The sequence below is a fragment of the Pseudoliparis swirei genome, chromosome 8 (assembly GCF_029220125.1).
Source record: "Pseudoliparis swirei isolate HS2019 ecotype Mariana Trench chromosome 8, NWPU_hadal_v1, whole genome shotgun sequence".
NCBI classification, from domain to species: domain Eukaryota; kingdom Metazoa; phylum Chordata; class Actinopteri; order Perciformes; family Liparidae; genus Pseudoliparis; species Pseudoliparis swirei.
Genome location: NC_079395.1, coordinates 23,732,186 through 23,755,818, shown reverse-complemented (window position 1 = coordinate 23,755,818; position 23,633 = coordinate 23,732,186). Strand labels below are relative to the sequence as shown.

Below are 23,633 nucleotides of genomic sequence, written 5' to 3'. Positions count from 1 at the left end.
GACCAGATGAACAATAGATGTCATGTGACTAGATGAACAATAGATGTCATGTGACCAGATGAACAATAGATGTCATGTGACCAGATGAACAATAGATGTCATGTGACCAGATGAACAATAGATGTCATGTGACCAGATGAACAATAGATGTCATGTGACCAGATGAACAATAGATGTCATGTGACCAGATGAACAATAGATGTCATGTGACCAGATGAACAATAGATGTCATGTGACTAGATGAACAATAGATGTCATGTGACCAGATGAACAATAGATGTCATGTGACCAGATGAACAATAGATGTCATGTGACCAGATGAACAATAGATGTCATGTGACCAGATGAACAATAGATGTCATGTGACCAGATGAACAATAGATGTCATGTGACCAGATGAACAATAGATGTCATGTGACCAGATGAACAATAGATGTCATGTGACCAGATGAACAATAGATGTCATGTGACCAGGTGAACAATAGATGTCATGTGACCAGATGAACAATAGATGTCATGTGACCAGATGAACAATAGATGTCATGTGACCAGATGAACAATAGATGTCATGTGACCAGGTGAACAATAGATGTCATGTGACCAGATGAACAATAGATGTCATGTGACCAGATGAACAATAGATGTCATGTGACCAGATGAACAATAGATGTCATGTGACCAGGTGAACAATAGATGTCATGTGACCAGATGAACAATAGATGTCATGTGACCAGATGAACAATAGATGTCATGTGACCAGATGAACAATAGATGTCATGTGACCAGATGAACAATAGATGTCATGTGACCAGATGAACAATAGATGTCATGTGACCAGATGAACAATAGATGTCATGTGACTAGATGAACAATAGATGTCATGTGACCAGATGAACAATAGATGTCATGTGACCAGATGAACAATAGATGTCATGTGACCAGATGAACAATAGATGTCATGTGACCAGATGAACAATAGATGTCATGTGACCAGGTGAACAATAGATGTCATGTGACCAGATGAACAATAGATGTCATGTGACCAGATGAACAATAGATGTCATGTGACCAGATGAACAATAGATGTCATGTGACCAGATGAACAATAGATGTCATGTGACCAGATGAACAATAGATGTCATGTGACCAGATGAACAATAGATGTCATGTGACCAGATGAACAATAGATGTCATGTGACCAGATGAACAATAGATGTCATGTGACCAGATGAACAATAGATGTCATGTGACCAGATGAACAATAGATGTCATGTGACCAGATGAACAATAGATGTCATGTGACCAGATGAACAATAGATGTCATGTGACCAGATGAACAATAGATGTCATGTGACCAGATGAACAATAGATGTCATGTGACCAGATGAACAATAGATGTCATGTGACCAGATGAACAATAGATGTCATGTGACCAGATGAACAATAGATGTCATGTGACCAGATGAACAATAGATGTCATGTGACCAGATGAACAATAGATGTCATGTGACCAGATGAACAATAGATGTCATGTGACCAGATGAACAATAGATGTCATGTGACCAGATGAACAATAGATGTCATGACCAGATGAACAATAGATGTCATGTGACCAGATGAACAATAGATGTCATGTGACCAGATGAACAATAGATGTCATGTGACCAGATGAACAATAGATGTCATGTGACCAGATGAACAATAGATGTCATGTGACCAGATGAACAATAGATGTCATGTGACCAGATGAACAATAGATGTCATGTGACCAGATGAACAATAGATGTCATGTGACCAGATGAACAATAGATGTCATGTGACCAGATGAACAATAGATGTCATGTGACCAGATGAACAATAGATGTCATGTGACCAGATGAACAATAGATGTCATGTGACCAGATGAACAATAGATGTCATGTGACCAGATGAACAATAGATGTCATGTGACCAGATGAACAATAGATGTCATGTGACCAGATGAACAATAGATGTCATGTGACCAGGTGAACAATAGATGTCATGTGACCAGATGAACAATAGATGTCATGTGACCAGATGAACAATAGATGTCATGTGACCAGATGAACAATAGATGTCATGTGACCAGATGAACAATAGATGTCATGTGACCAGATGAACAATAGATGTCATGACCAGATGAACAATAGATGTCATGTGACCAGATGAACAATAGATGTCATGTGACCAGATGAACAATAGATGTCGTGTGACCAGATGAACAATAGATGTGGCCAGATGAACAATAGATGTCATGTGACCAGATGAACAATAGATGTCATGTGACCAGATGAACAATAGATGTCATGTGACCAGATGAACAATAGATGTCATGTGACCAGATGAACAATAGATGTCATGTGACTAGATGAACAATAGATGTCATGTGACCAGATGAACAATAGATGTCATGTGACCAGATGAACAATAGATGTCATGTGACCAGATGAACAATAGATGTCATGTGACCAGGTGAACAATAGATGTCATGTGACCAGATGAACAATAGATGTCATGTGACCAGATGAACAATAGATGTCATGTGACCAGGTGAACAATAGATGTCATGTGACCAGATGAACAATAGATGTCATGTGACCAGATGAACAATAGATGTCATGTGACCAGATGAACAATAGATGTCATGTGACCAGATGAACAATAGATGTCATGTGACCAGATGAACAATAGATGTCATGTGACCAGATGAACAATAGATGTCATGTGACCAGGTGAACAATAGATGTCATGTGACCAGATGAACAATAGATGTCATGTGACCAGATGAACAATAGATGTCATGTGACCAGATGAACAATAGATGTCATGTGACCAGATGAACAATAGATGTCATGTGACCAGATGAACAATAGATGTCATGTGACCAGATGAACAATAGATGTCATGTGACCAGATGAACAATAGATGTCATGTGACCAGATGAACAATAGATGTCATGTGACCAGATGAACAATAGATGTCATGTGACCAGATGAACAATAGATGTCATGTGACCAGATGAACAATAGATGTCATGTGACCAGGTGAACAATAGATGTCATGTGACCAGATGAACAATAGATGTCATGTGACCAGATGAACAATAGATGTCATGTGACCAGATGAACAATAGATGTCATGTGACCAGATGAACAATAGATGTCATGTGACTAGATGAACAATAGATGTCATGTGACTAGATGAACAATAGATGTCATGTGACTAGATGAACAATAGATGTCATGTGACCAGATGAACAATAGATGTCATGTGACCAGATGAACAATAGATGTCATGTGACCAGATGAACAATAGATGTCATGTGACCAGATGAACAATAGATGTCATGTGACCAGATGAACAATAGATGTCATGTGACTAGATGAACAATAGATGTCATGTGACCAGATGAACAATAGATGTCATGTGACCAGATGAACAATAGATGTCATGTGACCAGATGAACAATAGATGTCATGTGACCAGATGAACAATAGATGTCATGTGACCAGATGAACAATAGATGTCATGTGACCAGATGAACAATAGATGTCATGTGACCAGATGAACAATAGATGTCATGTGACCAGATGAACAATAGATGTCATGTGACCAGATGAACAATAGATGTCATGTGACCAGATGAACAATAGATGTCATGTGACCAGATGAACAATAGATGTCATGTGACCAGATGAACAATAGATGTCATGTGACCAGATGAACAATAGATGTCATGTGACCAGATGAACAATAGATGTCATGTGACCAGATGAACAATAGATGTCATGTGACTAGATGAACAATAGATGTCATGTGACCAGATGAACAATAGATGTCATGTGACCAGATGAACAATAGATGTCATGTGACTAGATGAACAATAGATGTCATGTGACTAGATGAACAATAGATGTCATGTGACCAGATGAACAATAGATGTCATGTGACCAGATGAACAATAGATGTCATGTGACCAGATGAACAATAGATGTCATGTGACTAGATGAACAATAGATGTCATGTAACTAGATGAACAATAGATGTCATGTGACCAGATGAACAATAGATGTCATGTGACCAGATGAACAATAGATGTCATGTGACCAGGTGAACAATAGATGTCATGTGACCAGATGAACAATAGATGTCATGTGACCAGGTGAACAATAGATGTCATGTAACTAGATGAACAATAGATGTCATGTGACCAGATGAACAATAGATGTCATGTGACCAGGTGAACAATAGATGTCATGTGACCAGATGAACAATAGATGTCATGTGACAGATGAACAATAGATGTCATGTGACTAGATGAACAATAGATGTCATGTGACCAGGTGAACAATAGATGTCATGTGACCAGATGAACAATAGATGTCATGTGACCAGATGAACAATAGATGTCATGTGACTAGATGAACAATAGATGTCATGTGACTAGATGAACAATAGATGTCATGTGACCAGATGAACAATAGATGTCATGTGACCAGGTGAACAATAGATGTCATGTGACCAGATGAACAATAGATGTCATGTGACTAGATGAACAATAGATGTCATGTGACCAGATGAACAATAGATGTCATGTGACCAGATGAACAATATATGTCATGTAACTAGATGAACAATATATGTCATGTGACCAGGTGAACAATAGATGTCATGTGACAGATGAACAATAGATGTCATGTGACTAGATGAACAATAGATGTCATGTGACTAGATGAACAATAGATGTCATGTGACCAGATGAACAATAGATGTCATGTGACCAGGTGAACAATAGATGTCATGTGACCAGATGAACAATAGATGTCATGTGACTAGATGAACAATAGATGTCATGTGACCAGATGAACAATAGATGTCATGTGACTAGATGAACAATAGATGTCATGTAACTAGATGAACAATAGATGTCATATGACCAGGTGAACAATAGATGTCATGTGACTAGATGAACAATAGATGTCATGTGACCAGATGAACAATAGATGTCATGTGACCAGGTGAACAATAGATGTCATGTGACCAGATGAACAATAGATGTCATGTGACCAGGTGAACAATAGATGTCATGTGACTAGATGAACAATAGATGTCATGTGACCAGATGAACAATAGATGTCATGTAACCAGGTGAACAATAGATGTCATGTGACCAGGTGAACAATATATGTCATGTGACCAGATGAACAATAGATGTCATGTGACCAGGTGAACAATATATGTCATGTGACTAGATGAACAATAGATGTCATGTGACCAGGTGAACAATAGATGTCATGTGACCAGGTGAACAATAGATGTCATGTGACCAGATGAACAAGAGATGTCATGTGACCAGATGAACAATAGATGTCATGTGACTAGATGAACAATAGATGTCATGTGACCAGGTGAACAATAGATGTCATGTGACCAGGTGAACAATAGATGTCATGTGACCAGATGAACAATAGATGTCATGTGACCAGATGAACAATAGATGTCATGTGACTAGATGAACAATAGATGTCATGTGACCAGATGAACAATAGATGTCATGTAACCAGGTGAACAATAGATGTCATGTGACTAGGTGAACAATAGATGTCATGTGACCAGATGAACAATAGATGTCATGTGACCAGATGAACAATAGATGTCATGTCACCAGATGAACAATAGATGTCATGTGACCAGATGAACAATAGATGTCATGTGACCAGATGAACAATAGATGTCATGTGACCAGATGAACAATAGATGTCATGTGACCAGGTGAACAATAGATGTCATGTGACCAGATGAACAATAGATGTCATGTGACCAGATGAACAATAGATGTCATGTGACCAGGTGAACAATAGATGTCATGTGACCAGATGAACAATAGATGTCATGTGACCAGATGAACAATATATGTCATGTGACCAGGTGAACAATAGATGTCATGTGACTAGATGAACAATAGATGTCATGTGACCAGATGAACAATAGATGTGACCAGATGAACAATAGATGTCATGTGACCAGATGAACAATAGATGTGACCAGATGAACAATAGATGTGACCAGATGAACAATAGATGTGACCAGATGAACAATAGATGTGACCAGATGAACAATAGATGTGACCAGATGAACAATAGATGGAGCAGGTGGTTCTCCAGGTATGAGAACACCGACAGATGGAGAGAATCTTCTCTTCATAGTTTACATGAAAACACTGATGCACATCTTCTTAGCTTCCTCTGTTGCTCCTGTTGTTGTTGTTGTTGTTGTGTTTTCTCTACTTGCAGCTTCCTGTTGTCATATGAGGGACCCGGTCCTTTGATAGTTACCTCCGTCCTTCTCTTTTTGAGCTCGCAGGGCCCCATATACGTGTTGACATTAGCTGATGCTTTATTCTCAATGTGCTATTTAATTCACACGTCGTGCTCCCCAGCAGCTGTAACGCCTCTCAGACGAGTTATCATCACTTTACCATCATTAAAGTACAGATGGGTGGATGATCAGTTGACCAACACGTCGACGTCCTCCTCGTCTCAGGGACATGGTCGTCTGGGTTACACGTTGGGGTAACACATCCACTCTCATGTGACGGGGGGGTTACATGTCCGGGAAAACATTGATGTATTAATTTCCGGCCCTGTAAATCTGTTGTATTGTATTATTGATCAAATTCCCAGAGCTAAATAAGGCAATACAATGCTGTGTTGTGTTCTAAATGATCAAAAACAAATAAATAAACAACTGATAACACGATGCAGACCCCTCCGTTTGTAGGATCGGGCCCGTCCGAGCCGCGCGCAGCGGTTTGGCGCTAGAGTGTCTCCGGTGTACGGGCTCAGCCAGCGGCTCGACCGGGACGCCTCGCTCCTCCACTGAGCCTCATCCGGAGCCCCGGGCCGTCCATGGACCACCATGTCCGAAGAGGAACACACGCCGTCCGACGAACTCTTCAAAGACGTGAAATTCTACGTGGTTGGGGACATTGACCAGAAGGTGAGAGTCTGGACGTTAGCTTCTCGGAGCTAGGCTGATAGCTAAGTTGCTAGCACCATTCAATCTCGATGAGGCTAGCTACGTGTCTGACGTGCTACACGGCGAGCCTGCTCTCCGGCTCACACTGAGGCGTGAAGCTGACCCCGACCCGACGTGTTCTCGGTCCACGTCCCCGTGAGGCGGTGTCACGCAGCCCGGAGCATTAGCTTTGACTTGTGCAGCTGCACAGACGGGGAGCTGCTAGCTTGTTGCTCGCGGTTCAACATGTCACGTCACGGGGTTTAAGCCGGCAGTAAAGATGGCGTGGGGGGGGGGGGGTGTTGCTGAACCGTAGCTGCTGAGCAAACCCTGGAGCGAGCCTGTCCCGGTGGGCACGGGGCCGCCTCTGCATCAACCGGGACCACCAGCAGCTCGCTCGATCGGGCGCCCCGCACTGCGCATGCGTCAACGCTGCTGCGGGGGACCTGTGGCACGGAGCTCCACTTCCTGCCAAATGCTCTCCGTTTCTCCCTGCTCTGCTCGTGACGCGGTCGCGCCCATTCGACTCGGTCTTTATTAAACACTTTATTGTGACTTCTTCTGGAGCTTGATGTGTGATGTTCCGGTGATGGCAGCAGACGTGTCTCCCTGTCGCATGCCAGGCCTCACCCTGACCGCCCTCATGTCTTTGGCTGAGGTCTCATGTGTTCCTGTGGATGCCGTGTTGAAACGAGACCTGGTCAAACACTCAGGGTTTGAGGAAGCTGCAGAAAGACTGAGGTGAAGTTGTCGCCGTGTGTCTGTCCACAAGGACAGAGTGCATGTGAAACGACAGCGGATCAGGATCTGACTCCATGCTGGTTTTGGATATCTGTTCTGTTGACATGCCGCAGCCATCTGCGACATGTTTCTACACATCTGTGGATGTGAGCAGGTTGGATGTCGTCCTCTCCACCAGAGCGATGCCGTTGGGATTCTGTGACTGAGGATGCGTTTGCTCGCCGGTCACAGCAGCAGGTCATACTGGAGCGCGGAGGGGAGACCACGCGGTCCAGAGCCCTGGCCGGCACCTCATTCTGAATGTAACTTATCGTGCTGCAACACTTGTCTAGTGAGTTTGAGATAGAAGGGAACTGTGTGCGGTTGCTTAGTTTCAGATAACTTCTGTGTGTGCCATCAAAGTGACTCTCTTTTAGTATGTGTGCGCCGTAGTGGACACCGAGACAGGGCTCGTACGGTCATGGAAAACCTGGAAAAGTCATGGAATTTTAAAATGTTCATTTCCCGGCCTGGAAAAGTCATGGAAAAAACTTAAATCATAAAAGTTTGGGAAAAGTCATGGAAATGTGTTATCACATTTTAATTTACGCCGAGTTTGAAATAATTAATATGTTTTTTAAAGAAAGACGCTCAAAATATAAGCTGGCGTATACGCCACATTTTCTTCATTTTTCATGTTTATACCGAGATTTCAGTTTGGTCATGGAAATTTGGTTTAAAGTCCTGGAAATCCATCGGTCAACATGTGTGAGAACCCTGCTGAGGGTAGTGTCGGTGTCATGGTGTCAGCTCGGCTGGAGGTGGGATGTGATTGAACCTGCAGCTGATGTTCCAGGTGGTGCAGCTGCTGAAGGCCGGGAAAGGGAAGGAGGTGTCCTACAACGCATTGGCCACTCACATCATCGCAGAGGACGGGGACAACCCCGAGGTGGGCGAGTCCAGAGAGGTGTTCGACCTGCCCGTGGTCAAGGTAAGGGCTCTTCTTCCTCTTGATCCCAGAGTTAAGACTGGACCCAGATCAGCTTCCTTCACAGCATGTCAAAGTAGTTCTTCAATGCACGAAGACAGAGGATGCAGGAGAAGGTCACTCAGGTCACTCAGGTCATTCAGGTCACTCAGGTCATTTAGGTCACTCAGGTCATTCAGGTCACTCAGGTCACTCAGGTCATTTAGGTCACTCAGGTCACTCAGGTCATTCAGGTCATTTAGGTCACTCAGGTCACTCAGGTCACTCAGGTCACTCCAGGGTTTTTCCTGGGTCAAAATGGGTCTTCGGTGCTCCCAAAATTTTTTGTGGCGCGCTATGCGCGCACCGTCTATTCGTACAGGTCGGGCTGTTGAGTGAGTGATCAGCAGCTGGCCGCTCGGTCCATTCGCGCACCTCACTGTTGCGTATTGATCAGACAAGAAGACACGCTTATCAACTCCAGTGTTTCCCCTCCTATTATAACAGGGGGAATCTCCCCCGCAAACAATTCTCGGCTCGCGTGACAGAGCGATGCGCGCGCCGGCATCGAAGCTCCGCCGTGATGCGCGCACACGGGTGAGCACACTCTCACCCCCCCCCCCCCACCCGTCAACAACTCTAATCGGCTCGCGCGCGGCAGAGCTCCGATGCCGGCGCGCGCCTCGTTCAGCGGTGATTTTTTTTATTTTTTCCATCGCAGACTTTTTTTTTGCCTTAGGCGCTCGGGAAAACGGCTTAGGCGCGCGCCCACATTTTCTCTATGCAGGAAAAACCCTGCACTCAGGTCATTCAGGTCATTCAGGTCATTCAGGTCATTCAGGTCATTTAGGTCACTCAGGTCATTCAGGTCATTTAGGTCATTCAGGTCATTTAGGTCACTCAGGTCATTCAGGTCATTCAGGTCATTTAGGTCATTCAGGTCATTCAGGTCACTCAGGTCACTCAGGTCATTTAGGTCATTCAGGTCATTCAGGTCATTTAGGTCACTCAGGTCACTCAGGTCATTCAGGTCACTCAGGTCACTCAGGTCATTTAGGTCATTCAGGTCATTCAGGTCACTCAGGTCATTCAGGTCATTCAGGTCATTTAGGTCATTCAGGTCACTCAGGTCACTCAGGTCATTTAGGTCATTCAGGTCACTCAGGTCACTCAGGTCATTCAGGTCACTCAGGTCACTCAGGTCACTCAGGTCATTCAGGTCATTTAGGTCACTCAGGTCACTCAGGTCATTTAGGTCACTCAGGTCACTCAGGTCATTCAGGTCATTTAGGTCACTCAGGTCACTCAGGTCATTTAGGTCACTCAGGTCATTTAGGTCATTCAGGTCACTCAGGTCATTTAGGTCATTCAGGTCACTCAGGTCATTCAGGTCATTTAGGTCATTCAGGTCATTCAGGTCACTCAGGTCACTCAGGTCATTTAGGTCATTCAGGTCACTCAGGTCATTCAGGTCATTTAGGTCACTCAGGTCATTCAGGTCACTCAGGTCACTCAGGTCATTTAGGTCATTCAGGTCATTCAGGTCATTTAGGTCACTCAGGTCACTCAGGTCACTCAGGTCATTTAGGTCATTCAGGTCATTCAGGTCACTCAGGTCATTCAGGTCATTTAGGTCACTCAGGTCATTCAGGTCACTCAGGTCACTCAGGTCATTTAGGTCATTCAGGTCATTCAGGTCACTCAGGTCATTCAGGTCATTTAGGTCACTCAGGTCACTCAGGTCACTCAGGTCATTTAGGTCATTCAGGTCACTCAGGTCATTTAGGTCACTCAGGTCACTCAGGTCATTCAGGTCATTTAGGTCACTCAGGTCACTCAGGTCATTTAGGTCACTCAGGTCACTCAGGTCACTCAGGTCATTCAGGTCATTTAGGTCACTCAGGTCACTCAGGTCACTCAGGTCACTCAGGTCATTCAGGTCATTTAGGTCACTCAGGTCATTTAGGTCATTTAGGTCACTCAGGTCACTCAGGTCATTTAGGTCATTTAGGTCACTCAGGTCATTTAGGTCACTCAGGTCACTCAGGTCATTCAGGTCATTCAGGTCATTTAGGTCACTCAGGTCATTTAGGTCACTCAGGTCACTCAGGTCATTCAGGTCATTTAGGTCACTCAGGTCATTTAGGTCACTCAGGTCATTCAGGTCATTCAGGTCATTCAGGTCACTCAGGTCATTTAGGTCACTCAGGTCACTCAGGTCATTCAGGTCATTCAGGTCACTCAGGTCATTTAGGTCATTTAGGTCACTCAGGTCACTCAGGTCATTTAGGTCATTTAGGTCACTCAGGTCATTTAGATCAGTGGTCCCCAACCTTTTTTGAGCCACGGACCGGTTCCGTGTCAGAAATTATTTTCACGGACCGGCAATATAAATGACGTAATAAATATGACATTATACGAAGGGCATAAAGTGCCAAAACTACAACTCATCATTACGCCAAATTAGTGTGAGCCGTGCTTGTTTACCTGTAACGAGCCGCTCATGGAGACGGCGACACAGACGTGTGTTTGGTCCGCTGCTCCTCACCGAGTTCTGGTCGCTGTCATTAGAACAGGCAGAGTTGTGTGAAATGTCCCTTAACCGTCATTTGCATCTCCAACACATTTATTTCTAGCTCGGACGGCTCGATTCACCGGGTGGGTTTGTTTACAAATGGGTTGCAGGTCTATTCTTTTGCAGTCGGGTCTTTTGTGGTTGGAGTACTGCTCAAACTCTTTTAAAAGCCTCTTCCACCCGGTCAACGTCTGAAACATGTAGAATGTTCCGCTGTTCACTCGCCCACACAGCAGAGACTTTATCGGCTAACTTGAAAACAGTTGTCATTTCCCTGAAGTGACAGAATTCATTGAGCAGGTTGAATATGTTTTAAGATTCTTTGTCACTGAAATGTACCGCCAGCAGAGGGTTCGGCGCGTGAGACTCGCCTGCAGCGATAAACCCGAACTTTAACACTCCTGAACGCGGCTCAGACGTACACAAGGGTGTATCCGGTCCTTTTTCAAAATAAAATATTTTACCGACTGATTTCTAAAAAAAAATTACAACTTTTTTTATTTACTTTTTTTCCGCGGCCCGGTTCCAACCGGTTTTCACCCTCACATGAAAGAGGTTCAGAGCAGAATAGAGTCAGAAAGAGATCACATGTTACATTGGGTGACAGAGTAGAGCCACTACTGTAAAGACAAGTAGCTCCTCTCTTTAAAGTGGTCAAACTTCTCCATAACTCTCTGGTTAAAGTCAATCATGTCTGTAACCTGTTTCATTATTCTGGAGGGAATGCGTCTGTTTTTCAGAACTTCTTCGTTGTGTTTCGATGCCAGTTCGGTCTTCTTCTGCTGCTATGCAAACGGGGTTAGCTTCATGCTGTTAGCGAGTTAGCTCCATGCTCTTAGCTAGATAACTGCGGCAAGATTCGTGCTTTCCACTTGTCTGAAGCTCTGTAGATCCCTCACCCCGTTGTAGTCCAGAGAGTTTCAGTCCCAGGACTTTGGAACAACAGACAGGGGGAACAAAAAACGAATTACTCATGGAGCATTCAGCTAACCAGCTCCGGTTAGCATATCGGCTAGAGGAGAATCTCCGGGTGTACGTCCTCCCGCGGTCAGCGCTTTGCTGCAGAATTTGTAATTCCGGATGTTCGGGTCCCAACTCTTTCAGCCTCTTCTTGTCAATATCTGACCGTCGATTGAAAGGTCTTTCGCGTAGAGATACCACAGAGTTTTCAGTCACCGACGCCATGCTAACAACAAGCTTCTGCTAGCTATGTTGCTCGCGTACCTGCGTGGAGGTGGAGGTGGAGCTCCCTGGCAGGGTTGCCAGGTCTGTGAGATAAAACCAGCCCAATATCAGAACTCAAAATATGCCCGTGCCAAACCATATACACTGCTTTTAAAGTCCAACAGCATTGCTATCATTGCCAAATGTATTGTAATATCTACAAAGTAACAACATATGTTTAGTTTGCCAGCATTAAAAGCAGTTTTCCGTCAAGTTATTTCACCTAGGTCCTAAAATGGCCTTGTGTAATTAGATACAGTATATTATCATAAATAAAATGTGTGTACGTGCTGATCTGGAGTCAGTTTGGTAGGATTTGGGTATGAATAAATTATTTCATTTAAAATATGGATTTTTATTTAAAGATATTCATGTAATTTGCATGCAAAATAGGTCTACCCGAACCAACGGACAAAAATTCAACCCGCAACACTTCAAAAGTGGCCCGATTCCGCAGGAAAACCGCGGACCTGGCAACACTGCTCTATGGGCTGAGGGAACATACGGGTCTCTGTCTGATCTGAATAGTCCAATCGCGTGCGCACATTTGTGCGCCCCAAGATTCACAGTTTCATCCGCCAATGTGAAGCCGTCCTTGGCGAAACGACTGAAATGTTGTATCGATGCAATACACACACGTTAGAACAGCGCCTCGGAAAAGGGGAGGGGCTTCTCTCCGTGATAATGGCGATATATTATATTTTTTCACATTAACTTAAGTGGTTGTTGACAGGCTTACGGTCTCCCACACACATTTAGCGTGTCAACACGGTATATTTACTATTTAAATGATTTGGCATATAATGTTTTTTGACAGGATTTTTTTTTTTTCTTCTTCTTTTTTTTTTCATGTCCAAATTTTAAGAGGGGCGGCGCCCTAGCGCCCCCTATGGACGAACCGCCACTGGTGAGGATCCCCTCTGACCTCTCACTCTGCAGGGCGCATTTACTCCGATGCGCCGAGATTGAAACGTCTGATAGTTCTCGCAGATGTTACGTCATCTGATCGGCCGTTTTGAGAACGCCGATCAAAACCGATAATGGGAATATCGACCGATATGGATCGGCGCCGATCAGATCGGTGCATCCCTATTGACAATAGTCCAGGTGTATTGGTGCAGGTCGGGCTGTTGAGTGACCAGCAGCTGGCCGCTCTGTCCATTCACCTATTGATCAGACAAGAAGACACGCTTATCAACTCGATTACTATTGATCCAAACAGAACGAGGGTTCGGCTGTTGCCGACTTGAAACATACTATTGAGAACATATTCGCTGACGTGCACGTGATGAACACAGTTTTTTTTCTTCTTTTTTTTTTCTCCATCGCGGATTTTTTTTTGCCTTAGGCACTCGGGATTTGTCATAGGCGTTAGGGAAAACAGCTTAGGCGCGCGCCCAAATGTTCTCTATGCAGGAAAAACCCTGCACTCAGGTAGTCCCTTCCTCCCTGCTGAAGGTGAACCGTCAGGTGAGTTGAAGCAGGCAGTAACTTGTGGTCGTGTGTTCCAGCCGTCCTGGGTCGTCCTCTCGGTGCGCTGTGGAGACCTGTTGCCGTATCCTTCACCGTCGGGCCAGAACAACCCAAATGGGTCTGAAGACCCACAGTGCCACAGCTCAATAATAATGTTTAGTATTCCAGAAATGAAACATTTATTTTTTTCAGGATTCCTGGGTCCAACAGATGATGTAATAAATATAACATGAGAGTCCATGTCCGCTGTCTTCCATAACCACCACTCAGAGTTACAGGATTCTCCCCAGAGCCAGGACAGATATTCTTTGGTGTGACCGCGTGTCTTCCCAAGGTGAGACTGAGTGTGTGTGTGTGTGTGTGTGTGAGTGTGTGTGGGGGAGAGTGTGTGTGTGTCAGAATAATCTATGGTCATGTTGTCATGTGTCTTTTGAGACCAGATGAGCTGAATAGTTTAAAACAGACCAACCAGGTTCATGTTGTCCTGGTGTTACTCATGAATGTGTGTGTGTGTGTGTGTGTGTGTGTGTGTGTGTGTCCACAGCTTCCAGATGATCTCAACACTCTGTGGGCGTACATCACGTTCTATGGAGGAGAGTGTCAACTGAACCTCAACAAGAAGGTCACACACCTGGTGGTGGAGGAGCCAAAGGGGGTGAGTGCCCTGTATGTTATTGATCCATGGATGTTATTGATCCTGTACCTGTATCCTCCATGGATGTTATTGATCGTGTTCATCATTGTGTGCTCTTCTTATTCCACTGTTCCCTTGTTTCCTCCTCCAGGCCAAGTTTGAGTGTGCCCTCAAACACCCGGGCATCCAGACGGTCACCCCCGACTGGATAACGGACTCCGTTAAAGGTGTGTCAGTGCTGCTTTGTCATGATGAACAATAGGCCTTTCACTTTGGGATTATTGTCTCCATCGTTGGGCTAAATACATTTAATCTATCGTTATTTTCTCCATTCGTTGTTGTATCCCGAAAATCTCAAACAGCATCAGTTTCTTCTTCAGGTAGAGACACCAAACCGAATCTTCTAAGAACTGAAAACAGAATAGATCAAACTGTTGAAGAAATTATGATTCAATTAAATGTTCAATTCAGTTTGTTTTATATAGCCCAATATCTCAGGTAGAGGTGTGTTCAGGTCCACAGGTAGAGGTGTGTTCAGGTCCACAGGTAGAGGTGTGGTCAGGTCCACAGGTAGAGGTGTGTTCAGGTCTACAGGTAGAGGTGTGTTCAGGTCCACAGGTAGAGGTGTGTTCAGGTCCACAGGTAGAGGTGTGGTCAGGTCCACAGGTAGAGGTGTGGTCAGGTCCACAGGTAGAGGTGTGTTCAGGTCCACAGGTAGAGGTGTGTTCAGGTCCACAGGTAGAGGTGTGTTCAGGTCCACAGGTAGAGGTGTGTTCAGGTCCACAGGTAGAGGTGTGTTCAGGTCCACAGGTAGAGGTGTGTTCAGGTCCACAGGTAGAGGTGTGTTCAGGTCTACAGGTAGAGGTGTGTTCAGGTCCACAGGTAGAGGTGTGTTCAGGTCCACAGGTAGAGGTGTGTTCAGGTCCACAGGTAGAGGTGTGTTCAGGTCCACAGGTAGAGGTGTGTTCAGGTCCACAGGTAGAGGTGTGTTCAGGTCCACAGGTAGAGGTGTGTTCAGGTCTACAGGTAGAGGTGTGTTCAGGTCCACAGGTAGAGGTGTGTTCAGGTCCACAGGTAGAGGTGTGTTCAGGTCCACAGGTAGAGGTGTGTTCAGGTCCACAGGTAGAGGTGTGTTCAGGTCCACAGGTAGAGGTGTGTTCAGGTCTACAGGTAGAGGTGTGTTCAGGTCTACAGGTAGAGGTGTGTTCAGGTCCACAGGTAGAGGTGTGGTCAGGTCCACAGGTAGAGGTGTGTTCAGGTCCACAGGTAGAGGTGTGGTCAGGTCCACAGGTAGAGGTGTGTTCAGGTCCACAGGTAGAGGTGTGTTCAGGTCCACAGGTAGAGGTGTGTTCAGGTCTACAGGTAGAGGTGTGTTCAGGTCCACAGGTAGAGGTGTGTTCAGGTCCACAGGTAGAGGTGTGTTCAGGTCCACAGGTAGAGGTGTGTTCAGGTCCACAGGTAGAGGTGTGTTCAGGTCCACAGGTAGAGGTGTGTTCAGGTCCACAGGTAGAGGTGTGTTCAGGTCCACAGGTAGAGGTGTGTTCAGGTCCACAGGTAGAGGTGTGTTCAGGTCACAGGTAGAGGTGTGTTCAGGTCCACAGGTAGAGGTGTGTTCAGGTCCACAGGTAGGTGGTCAGGTCCACAGGTAGAGGTGTGTTCAGGTCCACAGGTAGAGGTGTGTTCAGGTCCACAGGTAGAGGTGTGTTCAGGTCCACAGGTAGAGGTGTGTTCAGGTCCACAGGTAGAGGTGTGTTCAGGTCCACAGGTAGAGGTGTGGTCAGGTCCACAGGTAGAGGTGTGTTCAGGTCCACAGGTAGAGGTGTGTTCAGGTCCACAGGTAGAGGTGTGTTCAGGTCCACAGGTAGAGGTGTGTTCAGGTCCACAGGTAGAGGTGTGTTCAGGTCCACAGGTAGAGGTGTGTTCAGGTCTACAGGTAGAGGTGTGTTCAGGTCTACAGGTAGAGGTGTGTTCAGGTCCACAGGTAGAGGTGTGTTCAGGTCCACAGGTAGAGGTGTGGTCAGGTCCACAGGTAGAGGTGTGTTCAGGTCCACAGGTAGAGGTGTGTTCAGGTCCACAGGTAGAGGTGTGTTCAGGTCTACAGGTAGAGGTGTGGTCAGGTCCACAGGTAGAGGTGTGGTCAGGTCCACAGGTAGAGGTGTGTTCAGGTCTACAGGTAGAGGTGTGTTCAGGTCTACAGGTAGAGGTGTGTTCAGGTCCACAGGTAGAGGTGTGGTCAGGTCCACAGGTAGAGGTGTGTTCAGGTCTACAGGTAGAGGTGTGGTCAGGTCTACAGGTAGAGGTGTGGTCAGGTCCACAGGTAGAGGTGTGGTCAGGTCCACAGGTAGAGGTGTGGTCAGGTCCACAGGTAGAGGTGTGGTCAGGTCCACAGGTAGAGGTGTGGTCAGGTCTACAGGTAGAGGTCAGCTAACGTTATGTTGGCTAACGTTAGCTTTGCACGGAACACTTTATTCCTGTTGCACAGCAGTGGAGCGTTTCCAAATAAAGTTAGCACGGCTAGTGCATGATATGATGTCATCTGTGTGATGTCATCGCTGTGATCCGATATAAACAACTGTGTTCCATCTCTAACAGACAAGAGCAGGAGGGACGAGGTGCTCTATCACCCCCGACTCACGTACGTGGAGCCGGAGGACGACAGCGACGCCGAGTCGTACGCGCGGCGCTCCGATGGCAGCTACAGCCCCCGGCGGTCCCGGCCGTCGAGCGGTGGCTCCTCCGGCGAGGAGTCCAGCCCCCGCCGACGACCGGGGCCCAAGAAACTGAACTCCGTCTCGCCGTCCTCTCCCCGCAAACCCGAGCGCCGCAGCGAGCGCATGTTCGACGATTCCGACGACGACGACGCCTTCGCGGAGAAGGAGGGCCCCAACCTCAACTGGACGCCGGCCGAAATCGTCACGCCGGCCCCCCCCGCCCCCACCGGCACCGCCCGGCGGCGAGGGGGGCCGCCCGGCAGCAAGGAGCCGGCCGCCGGCAGCGGGCTGATCAACCTGTGTGCCGCCGTCCCGCCCGCCGCCCGCTCGCCAGGCACGCCGCGCAGCCAGGTCAGTGCGCCGGAGAGGGGCCCGTGAGCCTGTGTGGGGCCCCGTGAGCCTGTGTGGGGCCCCGTGAGCCTGTGTGGGGCCCCGTGAGCCTGTGTGGGGCCGCCACCCGGCAGCTTCAGGTCCGGCTCTCAGCACCAGGCCGACCTCCTGTGGAGTCGTGCTGCGTTCAAGGAGCCGGTCCACCTCAGGCCCTGCAGTCAGTGAGTCTGAGCCTCAAGTGGTCTGAGCCAGGGCCTCCGGGAGGGGACACTGCCACTAAAGGGTTCTCCTCTAAGAAACCCTTGGACTAGGAGGCAGTGAGGAGGTTCTGGTGCTGCCGGTCAGGTGTTTTTTGGACCTCCAGCACAAGACTGCAAAAACCAGATTCTACTTCAAAAAGTGGTCTTGTTGCAGAGACTAAAGGCCCCGGGTTCCCTCAGGAAGGGTTATTTTCTATTGACGGCCTCGGTGTTGCAGCCACACGGTAACTGTTGTCACGGTAACTAAAGATGTTCCCCTCTGTGGCTGCAGGTGCGTCGGTTCCAGAGGGCGCCCCCGGGTGGAGCCAGGCTGCGAGAACCCTCCGCAACATCACCAACAACTCCGACATGCCGCCGGCCGGTCGGCCCGCCAACGTGGCTCATGTAAGAACCCCGATGAGGGGGAGCGGGCCCGCCTCACGCCCGTGCTCCTCAAGTGTTACTGCGTTTGGACTTGTGGAGACACGGAGTTGTCCCGGGCGCCACGCGGCCACTTCTTTACGCGTGTCCTCCTGTTGCAGATCCTCCAGAACCTGACGGCAAATCAGACGAAGCCATTGGAGCAGCAGACCAATCAGAGCCATGCTCCGCCCCCGAGCAGCACCAACCCTCTTCTGTTCAATCAGGCCAAACCGGCCGTCCAGCCGGTCGCAGCGGAGCAGCAGCAACAGTTGTTGCAGCAGTCGCACCAGGGCCCCCAGCAACACCAGGGCCCCCAGCAACCACAACAGTTACCACAGCAACCACAGCATCCCATGATGCAGCAGCATCAGATGCTGCAGCTACATCACCAGAAGCAGCAACAACAACAACAGTCACAGGTCGCACAACAGGGGTTTGCACAATTGCCACAACAGTTTCTGCAACAACAGCAGCAGCAAATGCACCAACAGCAGATGTTTTCACAACAGCAACAACAACAACAACAGCAGCAGCACCAACATGCCTTCTCCCAGCAGCAGCTCCGGCCCCAGCAGCTGTTGCGACCTGGTCTACAGCAGCTGCAGCAGCAGCAGGCGCTGCAACAGCAGCTGCAGCAGTTCCAGCAGCAGCAACGCATGCAGATGTTGCAGCAGCAGCAGCAGCAGCAGACTCAACAACAGTTGCACCAACAGCATCAACAACAACAACAGCAGCAGCAGCAGCAGCAGCATTTCCTCCAGCAGCAGCAACACATGCAGCAAATGCAGCAGCAGCAGAACCAGCAGACGGCGCTGCAGCCTCAGCAGCCTCCTCACATCTCACAGCTGTTTGGACACGAGCCGGGACAAGAGAGTGAGTACACCCAGAGACATAGCATCCAGATATATTATATATATATATATACACGTTCATATATATATTAGGGCTGTCAATCGATTACAAAAAAGTAACTAATTAATCGCACATTTTGAAATTCATTAATCGCGATTAAAAGGTTTTTAAAATTCTTTTTAAAGACCAAACTTCCCACAGAGCTGTGTTTTCAAAGAGGCTCCTACCTATAAAGTGCCAGCGAGGTATTTAATATCGTGGATGATAAATTGTTTCTTCAGTGAAACATCAGATTAGTAAAAAAGAAGTATATTGAGACCCCATTGGTCCTGTCATCTTTACCACTGAACAGCAGAACCAGTGGCCTTGGTAACTGACTGACATTCACATATGTCCTGTTCACCCTCTGGAGGCTGGGGGCATGTTCTCCATTCTACAAAAAAATGTAAATTCACCGTTTAAAGTCGTTTGCATATGACACACCCCCACGTGTTATACATCAACCATTCCAGAACAATCTCAGCTCTATTCAATGAGGCTCATTGTCCTGGTGCCGTGTTCTCTGCTCTCTGACTGACAATGAGCCTTACCTGTGAGGTGGGAGGTCCTTTGTGATTTACTGAGTGTTCATTGGTTGTTTTTTTCGCTAAATGTTGACAGACAAACGGATTGACCAATCACGGTGAAGGTTTCGTGTGACGAGTTCCTTCCGCGCCGCGTCACCCGACACGTCGCCCCTCCGTTCCTCTGTGTATCAGAGGGGGAGACGAGAGGAAGGAGGAGCAGGAGGAAACCCGACAGATTCATCCACGAGTTAAACTCATTTATGATCCTTATTTTCGCGGAGAAATAATTGTTTTAAAAACGGAAACAGTGTTAAACCGTACTGCCGCGGCTTGAAATTCAGGGGAGTGAAAAAACTTCAACGAACACCGGAAGTAAACAAAGTTGCGTTAACGCGGCCAAATTAATCGCATAGATTAACGCGTTAATGCTGACAGCCCTAATATATATATATTTTAATATATATTTTTTATATGTGTGTGTGTATATATATATATTTGTGTGTGTATATATATATTTGTGTGTATATATGGATATACATATATTATATATTAAATTTTTTATATTCATTTTTACATTCATATATATATATGTGTGTGTATATATTCATATCTTTTGATATATGTATACATGGATTTTTTTGTATATATATATTTATGTATATTTATATTCATATGCATGTATTTCTGTATGTATATATTATTATGTGTATATATATTTATGAATATTGATAATGAGAACTTGTGAAGATTGTGTTACATGATTTAAAATAATTTCTCCATTTGGTACTGAACTTCTTGTGAGTTTCATTGAGCCTGCAGACTGACCTGTGACCTCTGTGCGTGTACCTGTGTGACCTCTGTGCGTGACCTCTGTGTCCCGTCTCAGTTCCACAGGACGGCTTCCTGCTGGGCTGCGTGTTCGCCGTGGCCGACTACCCCGAGCAGATGGCCGACAAGCAGCTGCTGGCCACCTGGAAGAGGGTGAGGCCTCCGCGCGGTCCCATGAACGATGAGTCATCGCTGTGTATCCACGCGGTGCTGAGCTGTCTGACCCCTCCCGCAGGTCATCCAGGCGTGCGGCGGTGCCGTTGACCCCGCCCTCACCGCCCGCTGCACACACCTGCTGTGTGAGAGTCAAGTCAGCAACATGTATGTGCAGGTAAGAACGTGTGCTGGAGAACAGACGTCACCTCCACGCCGCGGGGAAAGGGACAGAGCTGAGAGCAGCAGAGCGAGTTCACTCGCAGCTCGCAGAACACGAGCCCACGGCGCTCTGCTCTCAATGTCAACAACAACAACTCTGTGCTTGTTGTTTGTTTTCTCTGCCAGGCCCTTCGAGAGGGGAAGCGCTGCGTCACGGCGCACTGGCTCAACACCATCCTGAAGAGGAAGAGGATGGTCCCTCCACACCGGACACTACACCTGCCCTTCGCCTTCCCCCCCGGAGCCAAGCCCTGCTCTCAGCACGTAAGGCCTCACTGCACACCAACGAAGAAGAGCAGAGCTCCCATTGGACCTGCTCACGCAACCAACACCCGGAGATGTCACGAAGTCTCAGGAATGCCTTCACAGGGAGGATGCTAACCACAACCCTTATGCTAACACACACCTTATGCTAACCACAACCCTTATGCTAACCACAACCCTTATGCTAACCACAACCCTTATGCTAACCACAACCCTTATGCTAACCACAACCCTTATGCTAACACACACCTTATGCTAACCACAACCCTTATGCTAACACACACCTTATGCTAACCACAACCCTTATGCTAACCACAACCCTTATGCTAACACACACCTTATGCTAACCACAACCCTTATGCTAACACACACCTTATGCTAACCACAACCCTTATGCTAACTACACACCTTATGCTAACCACAACCCTTATGCTAACACACACCTTATGCTAACCACAACCCTTATACTAACTACACACCTTATGCTAACCACAACCCTTATGCTAACACAACCCTTATGCTAACACACACCTTATGCTAACCACAACCCTTATGCTAACTACACACCTTATGCTAACCACAACCCTTATGCTAACTACACACCTTATGCTAACACACCTTATGCTAACTACACACCTTATGTTAACACACACCTTATACTAACACACACCTTCTGCTAACACACACCTTATGCTAACACACACCTTATGCTAACCACAACCCTTATGCTAACACACACCTTATGCTAACCACAACCCTTATGCTAACACACACCTTCTGCTAACACACACCTTATGCTAACCACACACCTTATGCTAACCACAACCCTTATGCTAACTACACACCTTATGCTAACCACACACCTTATGCTAACCACACACCTTATGCTAACACACACCTTATGCTAACCACACACCTTATGCTAACCACACACCTTATGCTAACCACAACCCTTATGCTAACTACACACCTTATGCTAACACACACCTTATGCTAACACACACCTTATGCTAACTACAACCCTTATGCTAACTACACACCTTATGCTAACCACACACCTTATGCTAACACACACCTTATGCTAACCACAACCCTTATGCTAACTACACACCTTATGTTAACCACAACCCTTATGCTAACACACACCGTATGCTAACCACACACCTTATGCTAACACACACCTTATGCTAACCACAACCCTTATGCTAACACACACCTTATGCTAACCACAACCCTTATGCTAACACACACCTTATGCTAACACACACCTTATGCTAACACACACCTTATGCTAACCACACACCTTATGCTAACACACACCTTCTGCTAACACACACCTTATGCTAACCACACACCTTATGCTAACACACCTTATGCTAACACACACCTTATGCTAACACAACCTTATACTAACCACACCTTCTGCTAACCACACACCTTCTGCTAACACACACCTTATGCTAACACACACCTTATGCTAACACACACCTTATGCTAACCACACACCTTATGCTAACCACACACCTTATGCTAACCACACACCTTATGCTAACACACACCTTATGCTAACACACACCTTATGCTAACACACACCTTATGCTAACCACACACCTTATGCTAACACACACCTTATGCTAACACACACCTTATGCTAAACACACACCTTATGCTAACCACAACCCTTATGCTAACACACCTATGCTAACCTTATGCTAACACACACCTTATGCTAACACACACCTTATGCTAACCACACACCTTATGCTAACACACACCTTATGCTAACCACACACCTTATGCTAACACACACCTTATGCTAACACACACCTTATGCTAACACACACCTTATAACCACACCTTATGCTAACACACACCTTATGCTAACACACACCTTATGCTAACACACACCTTATGCTAACCACACCTTATACACACTTATGCTAACTACACACCTTATGTTAACCACAACCCTTATGCTAACACACACCGTATGCTAACCACACACCTTATGCTAACACACCTTATGCTAACACACCTTATGCTAACACACCTTATGCTAACACACACCTTCTGCTAACACACACCTTATGCTAACACACCTTATGCTAACACACACCTTATGCTAACACACACCTTATGCTAACACACACCTTCTGCTAACACACACCTTATGCTAACACACACCTTATGCTAACACACACCTTATGCTAACACACACCTTATGCTAACACACACCTTATGCTAACACACCTTATGCTAACACACCTTATGCTAACACACCTTATGCTAACACACACCTTATGCTAACACACACCTTATGCTAACACACACCTTATGCTAACACACACCTTATGCTAACACACACCTTATGCTAACCACACACCTTATGCTAACACACACCTTATGCTAACACA

General features: G+C 46.4%; 1 protein-coding gene across 1 annotated transcript in view; it reads left to right on the top strand.

The window, feature by feature from the left end:
* The first annotated feature begins 6,850 nt into the window (after positions 1-6,850).
* The window catches only part of paxip1 (PAX interacting (with transcription-activation domain) protein 1), a 28,688-nt gene continuing 11,905 nt past the window's right edge, over positions 6,851-23,633 (top strand). Inside the window, 12 exon segments of the mRNA XM_056420840.1 lie at positions 6,851-7,020; positions 8,615-8,749; positions 14,036-14,079; positions 14,268-14,331; positions 14,542-14,652; positions 14,783-14,858; positions 17,224-17,726; positions 18,182-18,316; positions 18,454-19,207; positions 20,639-20,733; positions 20,816-20,911; positions 21,082-21,219. Coding sequence (XP_056276815.1) covers positions 6,940-7,020; positions 8,615-8,749; positions 14,036-14,079; positions 14,268-14,331; positions 14,542-14,652; positions 14,783-14,858; positions 17,224-17,726; positions 18,182-18,316; positions 18,454-19,207; positions 20,639-20,733; positions 20,816-20,911; positions 21,082-21,219 — 2,232 coding nt within the window. The 5' untranslated portion in view covers positions 6,851-6,939.